This window comes from Papio anubis, chromosome 7 (assembly GCF_008728515.1).
Source record: "Papio anubis isolate 15944 chromosome 7, Panubis1.0, whole genome shotgun sequence".
Lineage (NCBI taxonomy): Eukaryota > Metazoa > Chordata > Mammalia > Primates > Cercopithecidae > Papio > Papio anubis.
In genome coordinates, this window is record NC_044982.1 from 143,655,293 (window position 1) to 143,676,604 (window position 21,312).

Sequence of the window (21,312 nt, forward strand, 5' to 3'; positions counted from 1 at the left end):
ATAAGGCTAATAAATTAAAATCATACACTTCAATAGCTTTTGTATACATACTAAACAAAAAAAGGACTATAAAACTTTATAATCATATTTTCATTGAATATATTATCATGAACACTTTCAGTCATTAAAATCTATTCTACATCATTTTTAGTGACTGCAATAGATCCACATTTTATGAATAAACTTTGATGTTTTTACTATACAATTTCTCTATGAGTAGATTGAGGGTAGAAAATAATATAATGCTATATATAATGCCACACAAAGTTACAAACACATATCTAAGAACTTCAAAAACCACAGAACTTCCCTCTACCCTGTTCCTTAAAACAAAGTGTGAGTGGAAAAAACAAACTTTTTTCCTCTGCTCTCACACCACAATAAAGACAGAAAACTTCTCTGACCAAATGTGTGGTTTTTTCCCCATCACCAAGCAAGCAATCAATTTTGCAGCAGATACCATCTAGGTGTCCTCCAATTTCCCATGCTATCCCCTAGAGATGGCATTTGATCCCACAGACTGAGGGCCTAGCCCCACAAGACTGCTGCCCACTTCCAATGCCAAGTTCAAACCCCAGGTGGTTTTCAAATCAGGGTTCCCATGACCCCTCCTTGAGTTTAATTTGCTAGTAAAGCTCACAGAACTCAGGGAAACACTTAGGTTCACTGGTTTATTCTAAAGGACAGTACAAAGGATAGAGATGAAGAAATGGATAGAGCAAGGCATGTGGGAAGGGACAGGAGCTTCTATACCCTCTTCAGGTACAGCACCCTCTAGGGACCGCCACATGCTCAGTTACCTGGAAGTGCTCCAAAATCTGTTCTTTTGGAGTTTTATGGAGGTTTCATTATGAAGGTATGATTACCACTGGTCACTGGTGATCAACTTAACCTTCAGCCCTTCTCCCAAGAGTTTGGGGGAGGACTGAAAGTCCCAACTCTAATCATGCCTTGGTCTTTCCAGTAGGGGCTGCCAGCCAGCAGTCAACTCATCAGATACAAAAAGGCATCATTCTGGAGACATTAAGGATTTTAGGAGCAGTATGCCAGGAAACAGGGTCAAAGACCAAATAAATACTTTACGATATCACAGAAAACCTATCAGAAACCCTTAGTAATTTAAATTAGGGTTGTCATCAGCCTTAACTTCTTCTGATACCAGGGAAAAACACACATTCTAAAGAGCAAAGCAATTCAAGCATAACTTGGTATCTAATACCCTCGTTTTTTGTTTGCTTTTTTTTTTTTTACCTTTCAGAACTGTCTTAGTTTGTCGCTTGTCTTCAGCTGAAATGGTCACAGTATGTGTGTTTATGTAAGCCTGCACCAGTGGTCCATCCTGTAGTGGTAGGGTTACAAGAGGCCCAATGAACTCTACTTAACACAATGTTGCCACTACTAGAGGTATCTTTTAGACCCACCAGAAAGTGAGTACCAAGGTGGAAATACAGCTTCCACAGAGAAAATGTAATAGAAGCTGTTTTAAAACTGAAAGCTGCAGTGATCTGTGATCAAGTCACTGCACTCCAGCCTGGGCAACAGAGTGAGAGCCTTTGCTGAAAAAGGAAAAAAAAAAAAAAGAAAGCTGCAGCTATTTCTGTCTTTCTCACCCCTCAGCCAGTTATTCTCTCCTCTTCCAAAATTGGAGCGATGACTTCAATCTCTTTCTAGTACTGATGGGACAATCGTAAAGAGGGCAAAACCAGACCTCAGCAACTAGCTTTGTCTGTCACTAGGGTCATCCCCAGGCATTCACACAATCCCTGGTATACAATGTGACCTGGTGTCAATGGTCTTGGGATCTTGGAGAATACTTTTTTTTTTTTTGAGACAGGGTCTTACTCTGTCACCCAGGCTGGAGTGCTGTGGCATCACAGCTCATTGCAACCTCGAACATCCCTGGGCTCAGGTCTCCTCCCACCTCAGCCTCCCTGGTGGCTAGGACTACAGGCGTGTACCACCGTGCCTGGCTAATTTCTGTTTGTTTGTTTTTGTAGAGACAGGGTTTCTCCATGTTGCCTAGGCTGGTACTGAACTCCCGGGGTCAAGCAATCTGCCCACTTTGGCCTCCCAAAGTGCTGGGATTATAGGCATAAGCCACCACATCTGGCTGGGGAATACTTTTAAAAACTTAAAGCAAGTGAAGGGAGTCTGATGAAGGTAAACACAATAAAATATAAAGCTGTTTAGAAGGCTTAAAGGTCTTGGCAGTAACCTAATTTCCCCACTTTCCTAACTTTATACTAGGAATTCCAAAACATTTCCTGATGAGAAACTTTGATTTCCCTGAAGTTTTATGATCACTAATGGGGAAGGACTACTGAGTCACAATAATCACTGATGGAATGGGGATTTAATTAGCAACAACAGTCAAATCCCACCCAGTAAGCACCTGAGAGCTTGTGAGTCAGTTGAAGACACATATTTACTGAGCACCTGCCACATGTAAGGTGCTGGTGATAGAGCACAAGGAACTTGGCTGCTATGCTTCCAAGGAGTGGTGGACTGTTTCACTAAGTGGGATATGGCAGGACCTTGATTGCAACACATACTCAGAAGTAGTTCACCTCAGTACAGCTTAAAAATGTAACACTCTGGGCTTCAGGTGATTCCATTTCTTCCTCAGTTCAGATCTGGTGCTGTCAGAAGCAAAGATGTAGTTGATGGATTCATAAGACAGATCCCACACCTGAGACTGGGTCAAATTAAATGTTTCAGCTGCCAGCTGGTACTCTTGAGACAGGTGTGTTGCAAAAACACCCTTATCATCAGTCTGCCAATGTAAACAAGAATGTTTCAAAATGAAAAAGGAAGGATTTTTCAGAAACGACCATCTTTTTGTTTAGAGTCTATTTTCCTATTTACTGTACTTCTTTCAAGAGTCTAAACAAGGGCCTACAAATTTATCTGTACATAGCTGTAACTAAACAGACTTATTTATACCTTAAGATACCAGAGCAGTGTTTCAACTCTGGCTGTATACTAAAATTATCTAAGGAGTTTTTAAAGCCTATCTATGCCCAGGACTCACCCCAGATCAAATAAAACAGAATCTCATGGGATGGGTGTGGAGCATCAATTTGTTTGTTTTTGTTTTTAAGTCCTCTCAAGTACCTTTTGCTATAGAGCCAAACCAGAGTCACCCTGGCCCTCTGCAGTCTCTCATGTCCCAGTCCCTTTTCTTTTTTTTCTTTTGAGATGGAGTTTCACTCTTGTTGCCCAAGCTGGAGCGCAATGACATGATCTCCACTCACTGCAACCTCCTCCTCCCGGGTTCAGGTGATTCTCCTGCCTTAGTCTCCCAAGTAGCTGGGATTACAGGTGTGCACCACTATACCCAGCCATACCCCAGTGCCTTCTAACTCCTCTACTTGGGCATTATCCTCAGACATGCAAGGCAGTCAGCTAGGTAGTGAACATCTGACTTAATGCAACTCAGGGAACAAAAAGGAGCAAAATACTTCACACGGAACACCTTACGCAGATCACAGAAGGATGGGCAATGCTGTACCAGAATCCGAAATGGTGCTGGTCATAAGATGGAACTGTCTGACTTTTGACGTTTGAGGTCAAACAGAGTTCTAGATGAAGAGGGGAAAAAAATCTCTTATTAAAAGCAAATAAGTGAACTCATTGTGTTCACCAAGTAGATACATAAGAAATCTTTCCAAAATTTGCTAATTTAGTTTATTAGTTTACAAAGCTGACCTTTCCTTATGTGTGAAAATTTGTAGTTCAATTTAGTGTAGTTGTATAGGAAATATGTGCTGCAACTTATGGCAACAGCGGTACCAGGCAAAGAATTAATATCCCTTTCACAGCCATGCACTTCTCTTTCTTTGACCAAAATAGAGAGGAAAGAGGAATGTCATGATGAAAAAAGCAGAGAATTATCAATGATAGGAGCAGAAGGGTTTTTTGAAAAGCTACTGCAATCCCTCCTGGTCTAACAGTGGAAGCCAAAACACAGGTAAGAAAACTGTAGTACTGCATGTGAGAGCATTATGAAGAGCTAAGAATGAGCAGGGACTTTGCCATGGCTTCTAAGAACCCCTAAACACTTTCACCCAGACAATCATTCATTCACCTCCTTCTGCTTCTAGGTAAGTTAAGTCCATCTTAAGAATGACTCCTACTATTGACCGGGTGCGGTGGCTCACGCCTGTAATCCCAGCAATATGGGAGGCCAAGGTGGGTGGATCATAAGGTCAGGGGATCAAGACCATCCTGGCTAACACAGTGAAACCCCATCTCTACTAAAAAAAACCACAAAAAACAAAATGAGCCAGGTGTGGTGGCGGGTGCCTGTAAGTCCCAGCTACCAGGGAGGCCGAGGCAGGAGAATGGCGTCAACCCAGGAGGCAGAGCTTGCAGTGAGCCAAGATCGCGCCACTGCACTCCAGCCTGAGCAACAGAGTGAGACTCCATCTCCAAAAAAAAAAAAAAAGAGAGAGAATGACTCCTACAACTAACAAATTCCTTCCTGGAAATATTACCAGTATCCCCAGCCAGAGTAAATACCTGACTGACCTGATTGATGGCATCTGCTCACTTGAGTAAGGCAGCCTCAACACAGGCTCCCTCAGTTTAAGGGATGACAAACCCAAACTGCCCCCTCACTCTGTTGGGAGCAGAGCCGGGCCACCACACCAAGTAAGATCACTATGCCAGTGGTTCCTATTCTCTCCACTTTGGTGGATATTTAAAATTTTCCTTAGCTTAAAAAAAAAAAAAGGCCGGGCGCGGTGGCTCAAGCCTGTAATCCCAGTACTTTGGGAGGCTGAGACGGGCGGATCACGAGGTCAGGAGATCAAGACCATCCTGGCTAACACGATGAAACCCCGTCTCTACTTAAAATACAAAAAAATTAGCCGGGCGAGGTGGCGGCGCCTGTAGTCCCAGCTACTCGGGAGGCTGAGGCAGGAGAATGGCGCGAACCCGGGAGGCGGAGCTTGCAGTGAGCGGAGATCGCGCCACTGTACTCCAGCCTGGGTGACAGAGCGAGACTCCGTCTCAAAAAAAAAAAAAAAAAAAAAGCAAATCTCACCCATTATGAATTGCTGAAAACTCTATAGTTAAAACATACTCACACAAGCATTTTTATAAATTGGTAAATTTAGCAAATTGATCATTCTGTAAAATGGTTTGCAGCCAACCACTTCTTCCTTCTTTAGAAAGGCCTTTCCTAACCATCCAATCGAAAGTGGTTATACAATCACTACTATATCAGCCTGTTTTAATTTTCTTCATAGAACACTGATACTTTCTTGTGTATTTGTTTACCGTCTTCCCTCTGCTAGAATATGAGTTTCTTGGGAAAGAAAGCTTGCCTGTTTTGTGTACTGCTCTATTGACAGCAATGACAACAAAGTAGGCACTTCATAAACACAGACAATCAAGTGTGTAATGATCAACAGACATGTGAAAATATACTTGGGATTTTCCATGTTTAAGTTTTAAATAATGTTACATATTTTCATAACACATGTCAATTTTATTAAAGTCATTTCAAAATTCTAGATGACCCTTTATTCCTTTAAAAAATTCTTATTGAGTTCCAAGCATTGGAGAATGTAGCAATGAATAAGACAAGCAGGGGCCCTGCTCTCATAGAGCTTATATTCTAATGGAAGCTAAAGCTTTCTGTTACTTAAATAAGGCTCAGAAAGCACACACTCCATGCATCTTTTAATAGCGAGATGACATTCGTACTTTTAGAACAGTACTTCTCTACAATCCCCAGAAAACCTGGGGATTGGGGGAGGGACAGAGAGTCATCTGGAAGACCTGAAACTCCAAGCCTTACCCAGTGGTATCCGATGTTGCCTCACAAAGTCCACCAGATCCAGGGATCCTCTCTCACCGGAGTTGAGAAATGTTCCATGCCCGATTCTGTCAGGAAGCAGATCCAGGAGTATTTGTGTTTCTTTTTTTTGGTTTGGAATCTAAAGAAAGGGGAGGAAAAGGGATCAATGGCCTCTTTCAGTGGTTCTTAAAGAGAATTTTTTTTCTATAGCTAGGTGCTCTGCCCCTCTGTGTAGTACTTAATACAGACCTTTTGGAAAACTGAACTACTACTGCCTTCCTAGCTCTCTTTGACTTTTATCTTCTCATTCTTTCCTCAATATTCTTCTAGATTCATTTCAATGATAATAATAAACACTTATTAAGAACCTACTTTGTGCTTTTTCACAGAAATTATTTAAGGCTTCACAAGAATCTTAAAAAGTATTAAGATGAAGAAATTAAAGCTGAGAAAAATTAAGTAATTTTCAAAAAATAAAACTTCATAACTCTATATGTATATGTGTGTTCTGTAATATACATGTGTTCATATATATTATAAAAAGTTCTCAAAAAATATAAACACAAAACTGTTAACAGTATTAACTCTAGGGAGCAAAACAAATAGAAATTGGGCTTTTAATTTTTAATACTTTCCTACTTGACACTTGGATTTTTTTCAGGTACACATAACTCTTACAGTTAAAAATGTAAAGCATTTTTTTAAAAAAGTTGTCCAAGGTCATAGAGCTAGTGAACGGCAGAGATAAGGGTGAAACCTAACTCAGTCTGACTCCAGGGCCCAGTTACTTCCCTCACATAGTGTGCTCATCATGTTTGATTCTGGCAAGGCTGGCTATGTACATACCACAATCACCATGAAAATGTCTGGCTGTGCTCTTTATCTCCTGGATTGCCCAAAACACAAATTCTTAGAACATTTTTAATGAAAGGTTTTATATCCAATGGACTGGATGATAAAAGCAACAGAAACGAAGGTAAAGAACAAGTTCTGATGTTGCACACAAGGCCAGAGATAACTGGTCACTGTCACACGTGCTATTCCCTTACAATGACCAATGGTTTCTATCACGCATCAGGTAGGTCAGCCATAGGATGTCCTGTGGATGAAAGGTCTTTCGAATTAGAGTATGGAAACATGGATTCTAGATTTTAAGTCCTGCCACTAGATTACTGATGTTCTACTTATAGACATGAAAGATACAAGTACTGGCAAGGGGTTCTGATTTTTTTCCTTAATCTTTAAATCATGATGCTACGTAAACTTTATACATTACCCCTTTAATACAATAACTCTGTGAGGTAAGTAGACTAAGTATTATTTTCTGCATTTAAGAAATAAATAGATAGAAGTATTGAGGTAAAAAGTAAATCCATCTATAAAATGGGGAAAATTGCAGCAGAGTCCCTCACAAGGGGTTTGCCTCACAAGGATGTGCTTACGAAAGTGACTACTTCCCAGCAATTATCTGTCACTACGTTCATGCTACCAGTGAGCTTGGGGCTGATGAGGGAACTGGACCTCTTTGCTGGGCTTTGTAAAATGACGAGCTGCTTCCTTTATTGCCATTGGATGTGATAAAAATCAGGTCCCTTCTACTATGAGGACAGGTGAGATAAATTGGTGCTTTTCTTAGAGTCAGCTTGCCAATGACAAGACAGATGTTGGAAATGCATGCATTTTCTCTAGCAAGATGTCATTAAGCTGCTTTTAATGACACAGCTGGCATTTGAGTCAACAGCCACTCCCAGGAACCACAAAAGGATAAAAACAGTAACACTAGAGACTAAAGCAAGTCATGTATTTAAAAATATTTCTACTTTCCCTTTTTTAAAAATGTTTTCCCAATCTAGGTTTATTCCTAGTCACTTACAAATGACCCTATTATTTTCTATTACAATCTGTCCCTTTTGGCCTAAGACAATATTATTTACCTCTGAAAGATGCAATGCCAACTTCAGACCTGCTTTCTTAGCTTCTAAAAGAGGTTCCATGAAGTCTTTTGCTTGTCCTACCTTAAAGATAAAAGTTAAAATGAGGATGCGTGAGAATTCTGGGAAAACCGAGGAACTGAGTACTCCATTCCAATAAACAACATAATGGCAGAAAAAATTATGGGAGATTAATTTCCCATTTGCACATCTTGTTTATAAAGCACCTACAGTGTGCTAGCCACTTTGCTGAACACAAAGCTGGCAAAGGCACAGTCCCTGACCTCGAGAATCTTGTCTAGTAACAGTAAACTGAGGTCAGTCAGCTAAGCTGGATATAGTAGTCACCAAATTTTATGCCTGGAAGGACACCTAGATATCCAGAGCTAAGGGGAACTCACTCACTTGACTCAGGAACTCTCATGATTACTCAAAACACTTCTGTTAAACAGGTGGATAAAAAGAAGGGCAGAATATTCTAGGTTTGGACAAAGCCATAAGAATCAGTTTCATGGGACTCTCTTATTCAGTTGTTTTCAACCAGGAGCAATTCTGCCCCCCCAGGGGCTATTTGGCAATGTCTGGAGACATTTTTGGTTGTCACATCTGGGAGAGTGCTACTGGCATCTAGTGGGTAGAGGCCAAGGATGCTGCTAAACATCCTACAATGCATGGGGCAGCCCCACAACAAATTATCCAGCCCCAAATATCAAGATTTCTGCTTGAATCTGACATTCAAGAAGCTCAGGTCAACATTTCTCAACTATCCATGAAATAGTTAAGCCCCAACACCCTAAGACATCCATCCATTGTATGTAATGAATTACATTATAGTGCAGATAGTCTGGTACTAGCTGTGCACCATCTTTAGAAGAATGGAGAAAACAGTCATATAGTCAGGCAACTGTTTTTTGTTTTTTTTTTTTTAGTGTACTTAATTGTTTCACAGAACCTTGGATGAGAGCTGCTCTAGGCATTCTGGTCATCCAGGGCAGAACAGGCCTTCATCCACACAATGGAGTGTCTGCTGGACACTCTGCAGAATGCAACACAAGATGCCCGAAGCTAGTCCTTATCCCACTAACTGATTCTACCTTTTAGAATTAAAATATATGTAGGAAAAATAACTTACAGTCGGGTCTCCACTGAGGTCAAGGCCAAGAACTATACCCTCAGTAGAAAGGAAGAACTCCTCGGCAAGTTTTACAGTCTCCTTGGCTACTAAAGGGCCACCTCTTCTGTCAACTGCTATCAAATACCTTTAACATAAGAAAGACAGAGTTGAAAACTAATATGACACAGATGAAAAAGACAATTCTGAGTACAGCCAGACAGAGATGGCAGTCTCTGTAATACATCTCACTAGGAAAAGTATAGCCTGACTGAATGTAGACAACCTGACATTTTACTTTGCCATATGGACTGAGACATGAATTCCTAAATAGCATCAAGCATCTAGTCAGTGTACAGATCTACAGTTGTCTTTTGAGGTTTTTTTGTTCCTGTATTTGTTTCTTCAGTTTGTTTGATTCAGGATCCAAACAAGGTCCATACTTTGTGTAAGTCAATGTGTCTTCTAAGGCTGTCTTAATCTACAACCATTCCTTCCTCTCCTCCCACCTCCCACCCTGCTTTTCTTGTACCTTCTTTGTTGAAGAAACCAAGTTGTTTGTCCTACAAAGTTTTCCATGGTCTGGATTTTGTTGATTGTATCCCTGTGTTGTTAACATGTTGTCCTATTTCTTATATTTCCTATCTAGTCTAGAGGCAGATCAGGTTCCATTTTTTGGTAAGAGTAAACTGGTGATGGTGTGCTCTTATGAGGCTGAGATCCATTATTTCATTAGGGGTTACAAAATTAGAAATATTCTCATTCGAAAATGTATCAAATATCTGATAAAAGTTCATTCTTCAAATATTAGCTGGAATTCTATAGGACTTGAATACCCAGAGAATCTCTGTTAATCCTTTTTTCTTTTTTTTTTGAGACGGAGTCTTGCTCTGTGCCCAGGCTGGAGTGCAGTGGCTTGATACTGGCTCACTGCAACCTCTGCCTCAGCCTCCTAAGTAGCTGGGACTACAGGCGTCTGCCACCACGCCTGGCTTTTTTGTATTTTTAGTAGAGATGGGGTTTCACCATGTTGGCCAGGATGGTCTTGATCTCTTTGATCTCATGATCTACCACCTCGGCCTCCCAAAGTGCTGGGATTATAGGCGTGACCCACCGCACCCAGCCAATATTTCTTTTTTTTTGAGACAGAGTTTCATTCTTCTCACCCAGGCTGGAATGAAATGGCACGATCTTAGCTCACTGCAACCTCCACCTCCTGGGTTCAAGTGATTCTGCCTCAGCCTCCCGAGTAGCTGGGATTACAGGTGCCTGCCACCACACCTGGCTAATTTTTGTATTTTTAGTAGAGATAGGGTTTCACCATGTTGCCCAGGCTGGTCTTGAACTCCTGGCCTCAGGTGATCTGCCCGCGCTGGCTTCCCAAAGTTCTGGGATTACAGGCATGAGTCACCGTGCTTGGCCTGTTAATATTTCTTGAATACCCAGAGAACCCCTATAATTTTTCTAAAGCAGTTATTAGCTTACTATTTATTCACAAATTCCTTCAGCATTTGTTCATTTATTCATTTACAAAATTTAGATCAACAATATATAAAATGCTGTATCTTTTTTTTCACTTAGCAACTTCCCATGCCATTAAAATAATGTTAGAAAATAGTATGAATGATGTGAACATACCATAATGTAATTATCCTCTGAATGCTGGACATTCTAGGCTATCTTCTAATTTTTGTTATAACATTATAATAAGGAATCTTATGCATAAATCAATCTATTTCCTAGGATGCATTTCTGGCACAGAATTGCTGGGTCAGAGGGAAAAACTTTTTTATAAATTTTGACATACATTGCTCTTTAGAGAGGCTTTTTCCTCCCCTTACCTGTGTACCAGTGCAGGATTTAAAGAGGTTTTATTAATTACATATGCTTACCAGCAGTGTGTAACTTTACAAACACTTGCTATTACTTTTTTTTAGCCTACGGAAACAGCATTGTAATATATGATTAATGAGTTTAGTAGTTTTCTATGTATTTCTATACATTTACCAGCTCTTTGTATGTCTTCTTCTCTGCATTCTATTCTTCTGCTTGGTTTTTTATTGGGGTTATTAGTTTAGTTAAGCTTAATTTTTAGAGACTTATAACCTGAAACTATACAGCTAGCTTTTTTTCTTTCTTCATTTAGGGCTTTGTTGAGCCCATACTGTGTACCTACTTTATGGTAAGTACTAAAGATGTACTTGTGAATCTACATGTACATGATTCACAAGTACATCTTTAGTACTTACCATAAAGTAGGTACACAGTATGGGCTCAACAAAGTGGTGAATCATAAAACAAGGTCCTTGGCTTCACTACACTTATACTCTAGCGGGTGGGCATACATACAAACTAACACAAGATAATTCCTTATCTTGTTACAAATAATGCCATAAAGGAAATAGATGGGTGACTAGAGGATTAGTGGGGCACTTTAGACAGAGTCGTAAAGGAAGGCCCCTCTGAGGAAGTAACAGCCAAATTGAGATCTGAATAATGAGAAGAAGCCAGCCAGTTGGGCAGGAATCTCGTAGAAATGTGTTCTGGGGAATACCAAACAAAGGTGCTGAAGGGGGACAGTTTTCTTGTTTATTTTAGGAAGAGACAGCACACCCACGGTAAGGGAAGAGGAGTGGTCTAGATGAGCTGCTGAATTAACAGAGGCAGCCAGATCATGTGGGACCTTGTAGGCCACAGTAAGAAGTTCATTTTAGCTTAACGGCAAAGGAACACCATACTTTACTCATGTAAAAATACTCAGAATTATATTGCCTTATGAATAAATTCAGAATTGTGTTCTCACTTTAAACAACAGGGTTCTTGATTTTATTTTTCTATTGTATAAATCAATGAATGATTAATTCTAAAAAATCCATTACACCCACGATCAAAACAGTAAAAATTAACATTCTGGTTTTGTAAATGTTAACTACTAAGGTACAATCTTCTTACCTAACATCAATGTCTAAGTTTTCTTGTTTGGATTGTTTTATACCTTCAAGTATAGATTCCACATAAGTCTTTTTAGTCATTCCTGGAAAGGACACATAGAAAATACATGTAAAGAGATCATCAACTATTTCATCCTTCACCTTCAGCAATCCTATATGAACAAGTACATTTTCACTTTATGCTATGACAAGGGCATGGTTAAAGATGAGTGAAAATATGGCCCTTATGGGTACATTTGAGTAAAAGTAAATTATACTTTAATAAAACTGGGGGAAAATGAAGTGTTACAGAAATGAAATGAAAAAAATAAAGACTTTTTTTTTGAGACAGGGTCTGGCTGTCACCCAGGCTGGAGTGCAGTGGTACAGTCTTGGCTCACTGCAACCTTTGTCTCTCAAGCTCAAGCCATCCTGCGACCTCAGCCTCCTGAGTAGCTGAGACTACAGACGTGTACCACCACGTCCAGCTAGTTTTTGGATTTTTAGTAAAGACGGGGTTTTGCCATGTTGCCCAAGCTGGTCTCAAACTCCTGGGCTGAAAGTGATACGCCCGCCTTGGCCTCCCAAAGTGCTGGGATTACAGGCATGAGCCACCACACCCGTCCTGCTTTTTTTTTTTTTTAAAGGGACATTTTCTCTCCTGGTCCAGAAAAAAAGTCCTAACTTGGATTCCTTTCCCCTCAATCCTGCTCGGGCTTAGTGTTTCTCATCCAGGGAACCAGGATGTTCTTCCAAGTATGAGCGCTCTGCTCTCTGGGGCGATCTGCAAGGGCACTCTCCAGAGCAACCTCCTGTCAAATACCTTTTTTTCTTTTTCTTTAGGCTACATTGGGAAAAATAAAATACCCTTTTACCCAGATTATAAAATGCTTATGTTTGGTGGAAAGTCTCTGGTAAAATACATAAAGTTATAAATAAAAATAAAAATAAAAATAGGGTGTGGTGGCATGCCTGTAATCCCATCAACTTGGGAGGCCGATCACTTGAAGTCAGGAGTTCGAGACCACTCTGGCCAACATGGTGAAATCCTGTCTCTACTAAAAATATGAAAATGAGCCAGGTGTGGTGGCACGTGCCTATAATCCCAGCTACTCGGGAGGCTGATGCAGGAGAATCACTTGAACCTGGGAGGCGGAGGTTGCAGTGAGCCAAGATCTTACCACTGCACTCTAGTCTGGGTGACAGAGCAAGACTCTGTCTCAAAATAAATAAATAAATAAATAAAAATAACCCCACCACTGAGAGGTAACTACTGTTTGTTAAATACACATATACACATTTATTTCTATGTCTTATTTCAAGAGACCTTTTTTAAGGTCTCTCTGCTGCTCAGGCTGGAGGGCAGTGGCATGATCACGGTTCACTGCAGCCCTTGGAGCCCACAGAGGTAGGGTCTCATGATGTTGCCCAGGCTGGTCTCGAACTTCTGGCGTCAAGTGATCCTCCTGCCTCAGCCTCCCAAAGCGGTGGAATTACAGGCATAAGTCATTGCACTCTGCCCACATACACATCTGTAAATAGAGGAGATACTACTAGGTATATATGTACCCAGTTCAGTCATTTAACATGATTCTGAGTATTTCCCCATGTCATTAAAATGTCTTCACCAGTATTTTTAATAGTTGTCTAATATTCCATTAGCCTTTATTTAACCATTCCTCTACTGTTGCATATTTAGGTTAATATCCTTCTTTTGGAACTCCATCGAAAGAGCCCTACGAGTTGGCTCTTCTCTCCTTCCCTTTCACTACTCTCACCAGTACAACGTGGAACCGATTCTACGGTTCAAAAATGCAAGATGAGGGCCTTCTCCTTATCTTACGTAAACACTTATACTTTACAATAATAGTTTCAAAAATTTTACCCCCAAATGATTACTAAGCTACACATATCAGGAAACAAGATGACCTACGTCTCTTTGGGTCATAAACAAGGTGCTAAGAGGGCCCCAATGTCTCCTGATGCTGATTATAGAAGGAGGATCTCAGGAAATTCCTCCAGACCATAGCCAGATCTCATCTCTATCCAAAGAGGTTTTACCACATCACAGCTTGCTCCTGGCCCTAGAAACTATTCCCTGAAGGGCCAGGTGCTGATCCAACTCAAGCCTGTAATCCCAGCACTTTGGGAGGCGAGACAGGCGGATCCGCGAGGAGTCAGAGATCGAGACCATCCTGGATTAACACAGTGAAACCCGTTCTCTACTAAAAATACAAAAAAAATAGCCCGGAGGCGAGGTGGTGAGCCTGTAGTCCCACCTACTCGGGGAGGCTGAGGCAGGAGGAGTAAAGCATAAACCGGAGGCCCGGGCTTGCAGTGAGCTGAGGATCTGGCCACTGCACTCCAGCCTGGGTGACAACCACAGACTCGTCTCAAAAAAAAAAGAAACTATTCCCTGAGAAGTGAATGAATAATTTTAGTAACTACCATAAAACATGATTCTGCATCCATTCAACGGCATTGTCTCACAAGTGCCTGTGATGCAGGGAGCAAGAATCAGCCTCTGCTTGTGCCAATGCAAACATACGGAGCAGGTATCCTTTTCTCAGAGTGAAAACAACTAAACAAAGAAGAACAAAAGAAACTTGCAGGCCTTTGTTTCCTTCCTTAAACAGATAATGCCTAACTGGAATTTTACTACTTTTTACTTAAGAACAACTCACTCATTAATAATGTACATCAGGATGGGTGCAGTGGCTCACACCTGCAATTCCAGCACTTATAGAGGCTGAGGTGATCGTTGGGCCCAGCAGTTTGTGGTTACAGTGAGCTATGTTTGCATCACTGCACTCCAGCCTGGGCAAGACGGCAAGACCCCGTCTCTAAAACAAACAAAATGAACATCATTAACGTACATCAGAGAGAGGACTTGGACTGTTGACTAAAGGTTCAATGAAATACAGAACAACACAATAGTGTAAGTTAGTGCTTCACATTCCCACTCACAAACGTGTGAGTGATCAAAGCACATAGGAAAAGGACAGTACATTTGCTGAGAAGTATAAATTCTACCGGTAGCATTTTCTCTTCTGGGTGTGCTCCTTAGTTCCAGGTACTTGACACCATCATCTGCAAATTCTTTTATGACATCTTTTGTGACCTGATAATAAAGATAACGTACACAATATTGATAATGTTTGTGTAAGGGTCCCAATGAATGTGCCAAGTGCTACAGCTTTATTTTATTCATTAAATTTGATTTGCAAGAAATGTTGGAAGTTTCTCACGTGGTAGAGACTATCCACTGTGTCACATCCCTGATGGAGACTATGCAGGGCTGCAATATTTACAATCACTCCCATCACCCCTCATTCCCACGTTCAATCCCAATCTGCACATCAGCTACACCTTTTGTTTCTTTCCCCCCTTTTAAACATTTATTTCCTAGTATTTACAATAGCAGAATGATAAAATAGAGAAATGGCGCAAAACTAAAACCAGCTGGAACCATCTATATGTGTAGACTGCTAGGAAATGCACATACGGAAATAAACAGCTAAAATGATTAGGTATTACTGATGTGCTATTTGAAGTCATGGCTTAAGGTTTTTATTCAAGTTATTTAGGAATAAGTTATATTTTTCAATAAATCCTGGAAGTGTTAAATTTTCTCAAGAATTACTTAGGGCAAAGAAAGTAGGTGATAAATATGAGTAAAACTGTATCCAATTTAGTGCAAATCTCAATAATCCAAAAGTTCCTGAAGTCATGTTTTCCCTTTCCGCCTTCAATCCTAAAAAATCTACAAGAAAAAAAGGCTAGGTTGGCGAAGTTGTGACAAACTGCCCTAATTAGTCCTCACAGTTGGTATCCTAATCTTAATCTGCTTTGACTACATGCACACAGGCATGTGAGTGCAGCATCCTGGCAAAGCAAGAGGGGCTGGCTGTACAGACAGCGCCTAACAGTATGGCACTACTCTGGTGAATTGATAGCAATCCAAGTTGTAGGCCTCTTCTTTTTTCTTTTTCCACTAAAGACAAAAACGAACTTATTATAATGTAAGCGGAATGGGTATCTCAGTTTCATCAAGAGGTCTAAAGACCCAGATTCTGAGAATACAGCCAAAGATAATACATCAGCATTCTAAATCCATGGAACTCCTGGACCAAGCAAGACACTACTGCTATTCCACCAAAGAGCATGATACTGCAACCTCCATGCCATCATTCATGGCACTGGCCCCATGGCACTGCTACTCCAGGAACTCCCTCTTGCTGTCACTGACACTATGAAATTGTGGCCTCACCTTTGTATTATAGGTTGAGGAACCTGGATCTTGTCATTGCCCCAGAATAGAACAGACCCACACTCACCTACCCCGGCTCACATGAGACTAATGCAGAAACCTGTTTGACAATGAGGAATAGGGTAGAAGTGAGGGTTTGAAATAGTAGTCCTTTAAAGTGACTACTCTCCAAGGCTCCCTCTTTCTGAGTGGCTAGGTACCTGTAAAACCAAATGAACAATGAAAAACTAACAAGTATGGAGCAAGAGCAAAGGGAGGAAGATTTATCTAGGCCACAGTGAAGCCTACAGAACCATCCCTAACCCACATCCAAGAACATTTCCCTGGGGTCCATATCTGCGTTTGCCAGATTTAGCCCTTTCTGTGATGTGTGGCAGGTAGCGCAGTAGGTACTGAGGACACCTCTTTGGGCTTTCCTCTCCTATGCGCTGGACTGACAGTATCTATTCAAATTCTTTTTCCGGGCAAAGTACATCACAATTAGTTAAGTTCCTACTTACTCAAACCTCTCTAAGACTGTATAAGCTTAAATGGGAAAGAGCACGAGCTCTGCGACCAGATAGTGCGCCACTTACTCTGTGTGTGTGATCTTAAGCAAGTTACACTTAACCTCTTTAAGCCTATTTTTTCATCTACAAAAAGGGAACAATAAAAATACCTACTTCTGAAAGTAGTGCTAAGAATAATGTCTGGTACATGTAATAACGAGTATCATTTTTTCAGCCATACTCCAATCCTCTCTTTGAGATTATACCCAGGTCACCTTGACTGGAGTTTTCAGTGATCTCCCTCACACTCAGTTCTACATTTACAATCAATCTCTTAGTTTACTCTCACTGACGTTTCATTTATCATATAGGGCACCCCACTGTCACCCTCTGAACCACCTAATAGCACTAGGTCAAACGCACAGAATCTTATTTCTCACCTAATTTAATAAAGATTTTCAACTTTCATTGTGAAATGAATGTAGCAACGAGCATGCCATTATTATACCCATAGAGTATTAAACTGTCAAAATTTAAATTTCATCATTTTGCTCTACAACACTCATCAACAAAGTGAGATCAGAGCCCCTGTGGTGGACGTTCTTAGCAATGTTCAATGGTATCTTTTGAGACGCTGCTTAGAGAATGCCCTTTTGGTTCCCTATAAATCCTTACGTGTGTCTCTAACACAGAGCTTACTACGCTATGTTGCAATATCTGCTTATTTGTCTGTTTCTCCAACATAATTATAAATTCCTCAGGGGCAGAAACTGTGTCAATCTCTCTAAGACTTTACCACAGTGCCTGGAACACTGTGGACACTCAGTCAACTTTTGTTGAGCGAAACTAAAAGGTGATTAATTTACTTACCACTTATCATGAAGATCAGTCTTTACCAACGAGGAAAATTTTTGCTTGATCAGTCAAAAGTTACCAGTCCAGAAACACAGGTTATACTTTCTTTGCATTTTTTTTCTACTGGTTAGGATCACTGACACAATTTTGCTTCTCTTCATTTAGAAAGAGAACATTTTAAAATGCCATCCTAATCAGATCAGCGATACAGAAGACAATCTTCCATGTCAGACTCTAGTATAATGGAGCTTCAGATAAGAGAACACAGTGGGCCGGGCGCGGTGGCTCAAGCCTGTAATCCCAGCACTTTGGGAGGCCGAGGCAGGTGGATCACGAGGTCAGGAGATCGAGACTATCCTGGCTAACATGGTGAAACCCCGTCTCTACTAAAAATACAAAAAAACTAGCCGGGCGTGGTGGCGGGCGCCTGTAGTCTCAGCTACTTGGGAGGCTGAGGCGGGAGAATGGCATGAACCCGGGAGGCGGAGCTTGCAGTGAGCCGAGATCACGCCACTGCACTCCAGCCTGGGAGACACAGCGAGACTCCGTCTCAAAAAAAAAAAAAGATAACACAGTGGTATCCTTTGTGCCCTCAGAGGGAAGGCACAATTTCCCTAGGGATTAATCACTTAATCTCTAAGCTCTTCATGAACTTCTTCCTTCTCTGTAATGTCCACCCATGAAGTAAGTCTCCTATGTAACACAGACAATGCTTTATTAAGGATATCTCCACCTGTGGTCTAGTATTTCATATATGTATGTTATATATGAAAAACAGGACCAAATTTTCTCCTCCACATTGTCCTCTATCCTATAGAAGATGCTCTTCCTGGTTCTTTCCTCATATCTTTTACAAGAAACACAGTCTTTCTGTGCTAGCTCTTAGGCAAATGTCTTACATCGGTTTTGAAAAGAGTTGCCTTAATAGAGAAGACATTTTTCATCACTCTTAATGAGAGCACAAATGAAAGGTCATGTGCAGTCATGGAAGGAAATTACTTCATAATTTTTAAACCATTCTAAAAATTCGTTCATGTCTTACCATTAGAATATCTTCAGGGCTACTAGTAAGTTGATGAATAGTTTGAAACATCTGGAAACATCTGCAATGTGAATGAAAAGTTTTAACATATTCTAATCATCAAAGAAACTCACTAACTGAATGAATTAAATTTTAGGCTAATAGTAAATATATATTTATATTTACAAACAACAGAATAGATTTTTCAAAAATTACATTGATCTGGAAAGATATCAAATGACTGAAAATAAAACATTACTGATATTTTTAAGTGGGAAATAATAGTACCCCTTCTCCAACCCACCCCTGACACGGGGAAATGCAATATGCCTATATTTTCAAATCTAAAGACTACCCCAGGCTGGGTATGATGGCTCATGCCTGTAATCCCAGAACTTTAGGAGGCCAAGGCAAGTGGACAGCTTGAGCCCAGGAATCTGAGACCAGCCTGGGCAACATAGGGAGACCCCCATCTCTAAAAAAATTCAAAAAACATTAGCCAGTCATGGTGGCGTGCACCTGTGGTCCCAGTTACTTGGGACGCCAAGGTGGGAGGACTGCTTGAGCCCCAGAGGTCGAGGCTGCAGTGATCTGCAGTTACGCCACTGCACTCCAGTCTAGGCAACAAAGTGAGATCCTGTCTCCAAAAAAAAAAAAAAAGGCAAGCATATCCCAATACATTATAACTTCACAAACAACAGAAATCACTAGAAATACTGTCAACAGTCTAATAGCTGGAAAAAAATGTTGTATGTTAAGATATTTGCTCCGTGCCAGATGCCAACCCCATTTCTGTTAACTACTAAAATCTGAATTCTTACATACTACTTACAATCTCAAAATACTGATAGAGAAAAAAAGGAGTATGTCCACAACCTCCCCACACTTACTCTTCTAAAGTTCTTTTCTTTCCTTTGTCAATCACAGTCATCTGATCGTGGATTTTAAGATCTGGCTTCTGGGCTATTAATTTCTTCATGGTATGAGAACTAATGGATCCATTCAAGTGGGCATGAAGTTCCTAAGACAAGAGATACAATCAGTAAAACTTACCAAATATCCAATAGATTCATAGCATCATACCAGATACTTGATGTTTGTAGTTTGCACTAGGCAAATTGCTTACCAGATTTAGCTACATAACAAAGTTTACAAATTTTGCTACAAAATTTACTTTTTCTATTTTTGAGATGGAGTCTCACTCTGTCACCCAGGCTGGAGTACACTGGTGTGATCTCAGCTCACTGCAACCTCCGCCTCTCAGGTTCAAGCGATTCTCCTGCCTCAGCCTCCTGAGTAGCTGGGACTTCAGGCATGCCACCAAGCCCAGCGAATTTCTGTATTTTTAGTAGAGATGGGGTTTTGCCACGTTGGCCAGGCTGGTCTCAAACTCCTGACCTCGGGTGATCCACCCGCCTTGGCCTCCCAAAGTGCTGGAATTTCAGGCATGAGCCACTGTACCCAGCCAAAATTTACTTTGATGAAAAGAAGCAACATAAAAGTCATTACAATTAGCAACCACTCAAGATTTCTGTAGTTGAATTCTCACCACTTTTGGCAATTCAGAATAGAAGTCCGTCTTCCATGGCTGTTGCTCTTCTGCCTCCACCATTTTAGCAGGAAAAAAATGGTCGTTCTCCACTCTTATTCTTGGTATGAGCAATGTGATGTATTTCAGTCAGTACACTGCATGGTACTGAATTTCCTTCAGATTGCTTTACTTTCACACATTTTGATAAGATTAGCTGTATGTGTAGATCTGGGTTCAGCTTCACCTATTTTAACAAATGTTAATATTTTCAGATGTTAACATAAAAGGAAAGGAACAGGATTTTGCTAATTTTCTCTTTAAAAGGCAAAAGCCCCTCTAAAACTAACTTAAGTGTGTCTAAGGTGGGAAAAAAATTAGTAAACAACATAAACTAGAAACAGGAAAAGACCTCAAGCCTGTAAGAGGTATACTAAAACCTGACATTTAGTAGAGTGTATTCCTTAACTATTGGCACCTTCTACACAATGACTTCAAAATTCGAAATTTTATAAGGCCTACTTTGGAGAGAGAGAGAGAGAGAGAGAGAGAGAGAGAGAGAGAGAGATTTTTTTTTTTTTTTGACAGAGTCTCCCTCTGTCACCCAGGCTGGAGTACACTGGTATGGTCTCAGCTCACTGCAGCCTGTGCCTCCCGGGTTCAAGCGATTCTCCTGCCTCAGCCTCCCAAGTAGCTGGGATTACAGGTGCACACCACCACACCTAACTAATTTTTGTATTTTTAGTAGAGACAGGCTGGTCTCGAACTCCTGACCTCAAGTGAATCCCCTGCCTCGGCCTCCCAAAGTGCTAGGATTACCTGCATGAGCCAACATGCCCGGCCAAAAATAAAATTTTAAATTTTGAATTGTTCGAAATACATAAAGGAAGAACAGAGGTGCTGGCATCAGATGGACCTAGGTTTGTCCTTTTGCCAGCTCTATAGGTCAGAAGCTATGTGGCCTTACTCACTTACCTTCATGGCTTCAGTTTCTTTATTTACAACAATGGGATTAAAAATGCAAAGTGGCAGTGATGATTAATAAAGTAATTTAAATTCCCCTCATCTATGCTCCCATATGAGCCAGTCACTGCCTTTAACTCAGCTTTTAATCACACTGATCTCTCAATCACTGATTACTTTCTCTCTCTCTAGACTGTAAGTTCTTTGAGGACAGGTCCTATGAATTATTCTACCACTCTAGCACCTAGCACAGTGCCTAGCACACTGTAGGTGATAAATCAATCATAATTTCCCTTCACCCCCAAAAGTGGTTTATAAGTGAAGATAAAATTCCAAACGAAATTCAGTGATTTTCAAAGTAGCCACCTTGACTCTCTGAGTTGTCGCATACTAATGATGATGACATTTA

General features: G+C 40.7%; 1 protein-coding gene across 5 annotated transcripts in view; it reads right to left on the reverse strand.

Annotated features, from left to right (window-relative positions):
• ADAL (adenosine deaminase like) overlaps positions 1 to 21,312 on the reverse strand; it is a 33,697-nt gene that overhangs the window by 9,228 nt on the left and 3,157 nt on the right. For 3 of the 5 annotated variants that reach the window (XM_009210020.4, XM_009210019.4, XM_021940263.2), the window contains 10 exons: positions 19,962 to 20,187; positions 19,303 to 19,433; positions 18,434 to 18,494; positions 14,812 to 14,899; positions 11,801 to 11,882; positions 8,870 to 8,996; positions 7,741 to 7,821; positions 5,807 to 5,945; positions 3,481 to 3,581; positions 658 to 2,773 (listed from right to left, as the gene is read on the reverse strand). In XM_009210020.4, coding sequence (XP_009208284.2) covers positions 2,579 to 2,773; positions 3,481 to 3,581; positions 5,807 to 5,945; positions 7,741 to 7,821; positions 8,870 to 8,996; positions 11,801 to 11,882; positions 14,812 to 14,899; positions 18,434 to 18,494; positions 19,303 to 19,433; positions 19,962 to 20,024 — 1,068 coding nt within the window. In that variant the 5' untranslated portion in view covers positions 20,025 to 20,187 and the 3' untranslated portion in view covers positions 658 to 2,578. Of the gene's footprint in view, positions 1 to 657; positions 2,774 to 3,480; positions 3,582 to 5,806; positions 5,946 to 7,740; positions 7,822 to 8,869; positions 8,997 to 11,800; positions 11,883 to 14,811; positions 14,900 to 18,433; positions 18,495 to 19,302; positions 19,434 to 19,961; positions 20,188 to 21,312 lie in introns of those variants that run through there. The other 2 variants (NM_001168960.1, XM_021940264.2) reach the window with 2 other exon arrangements.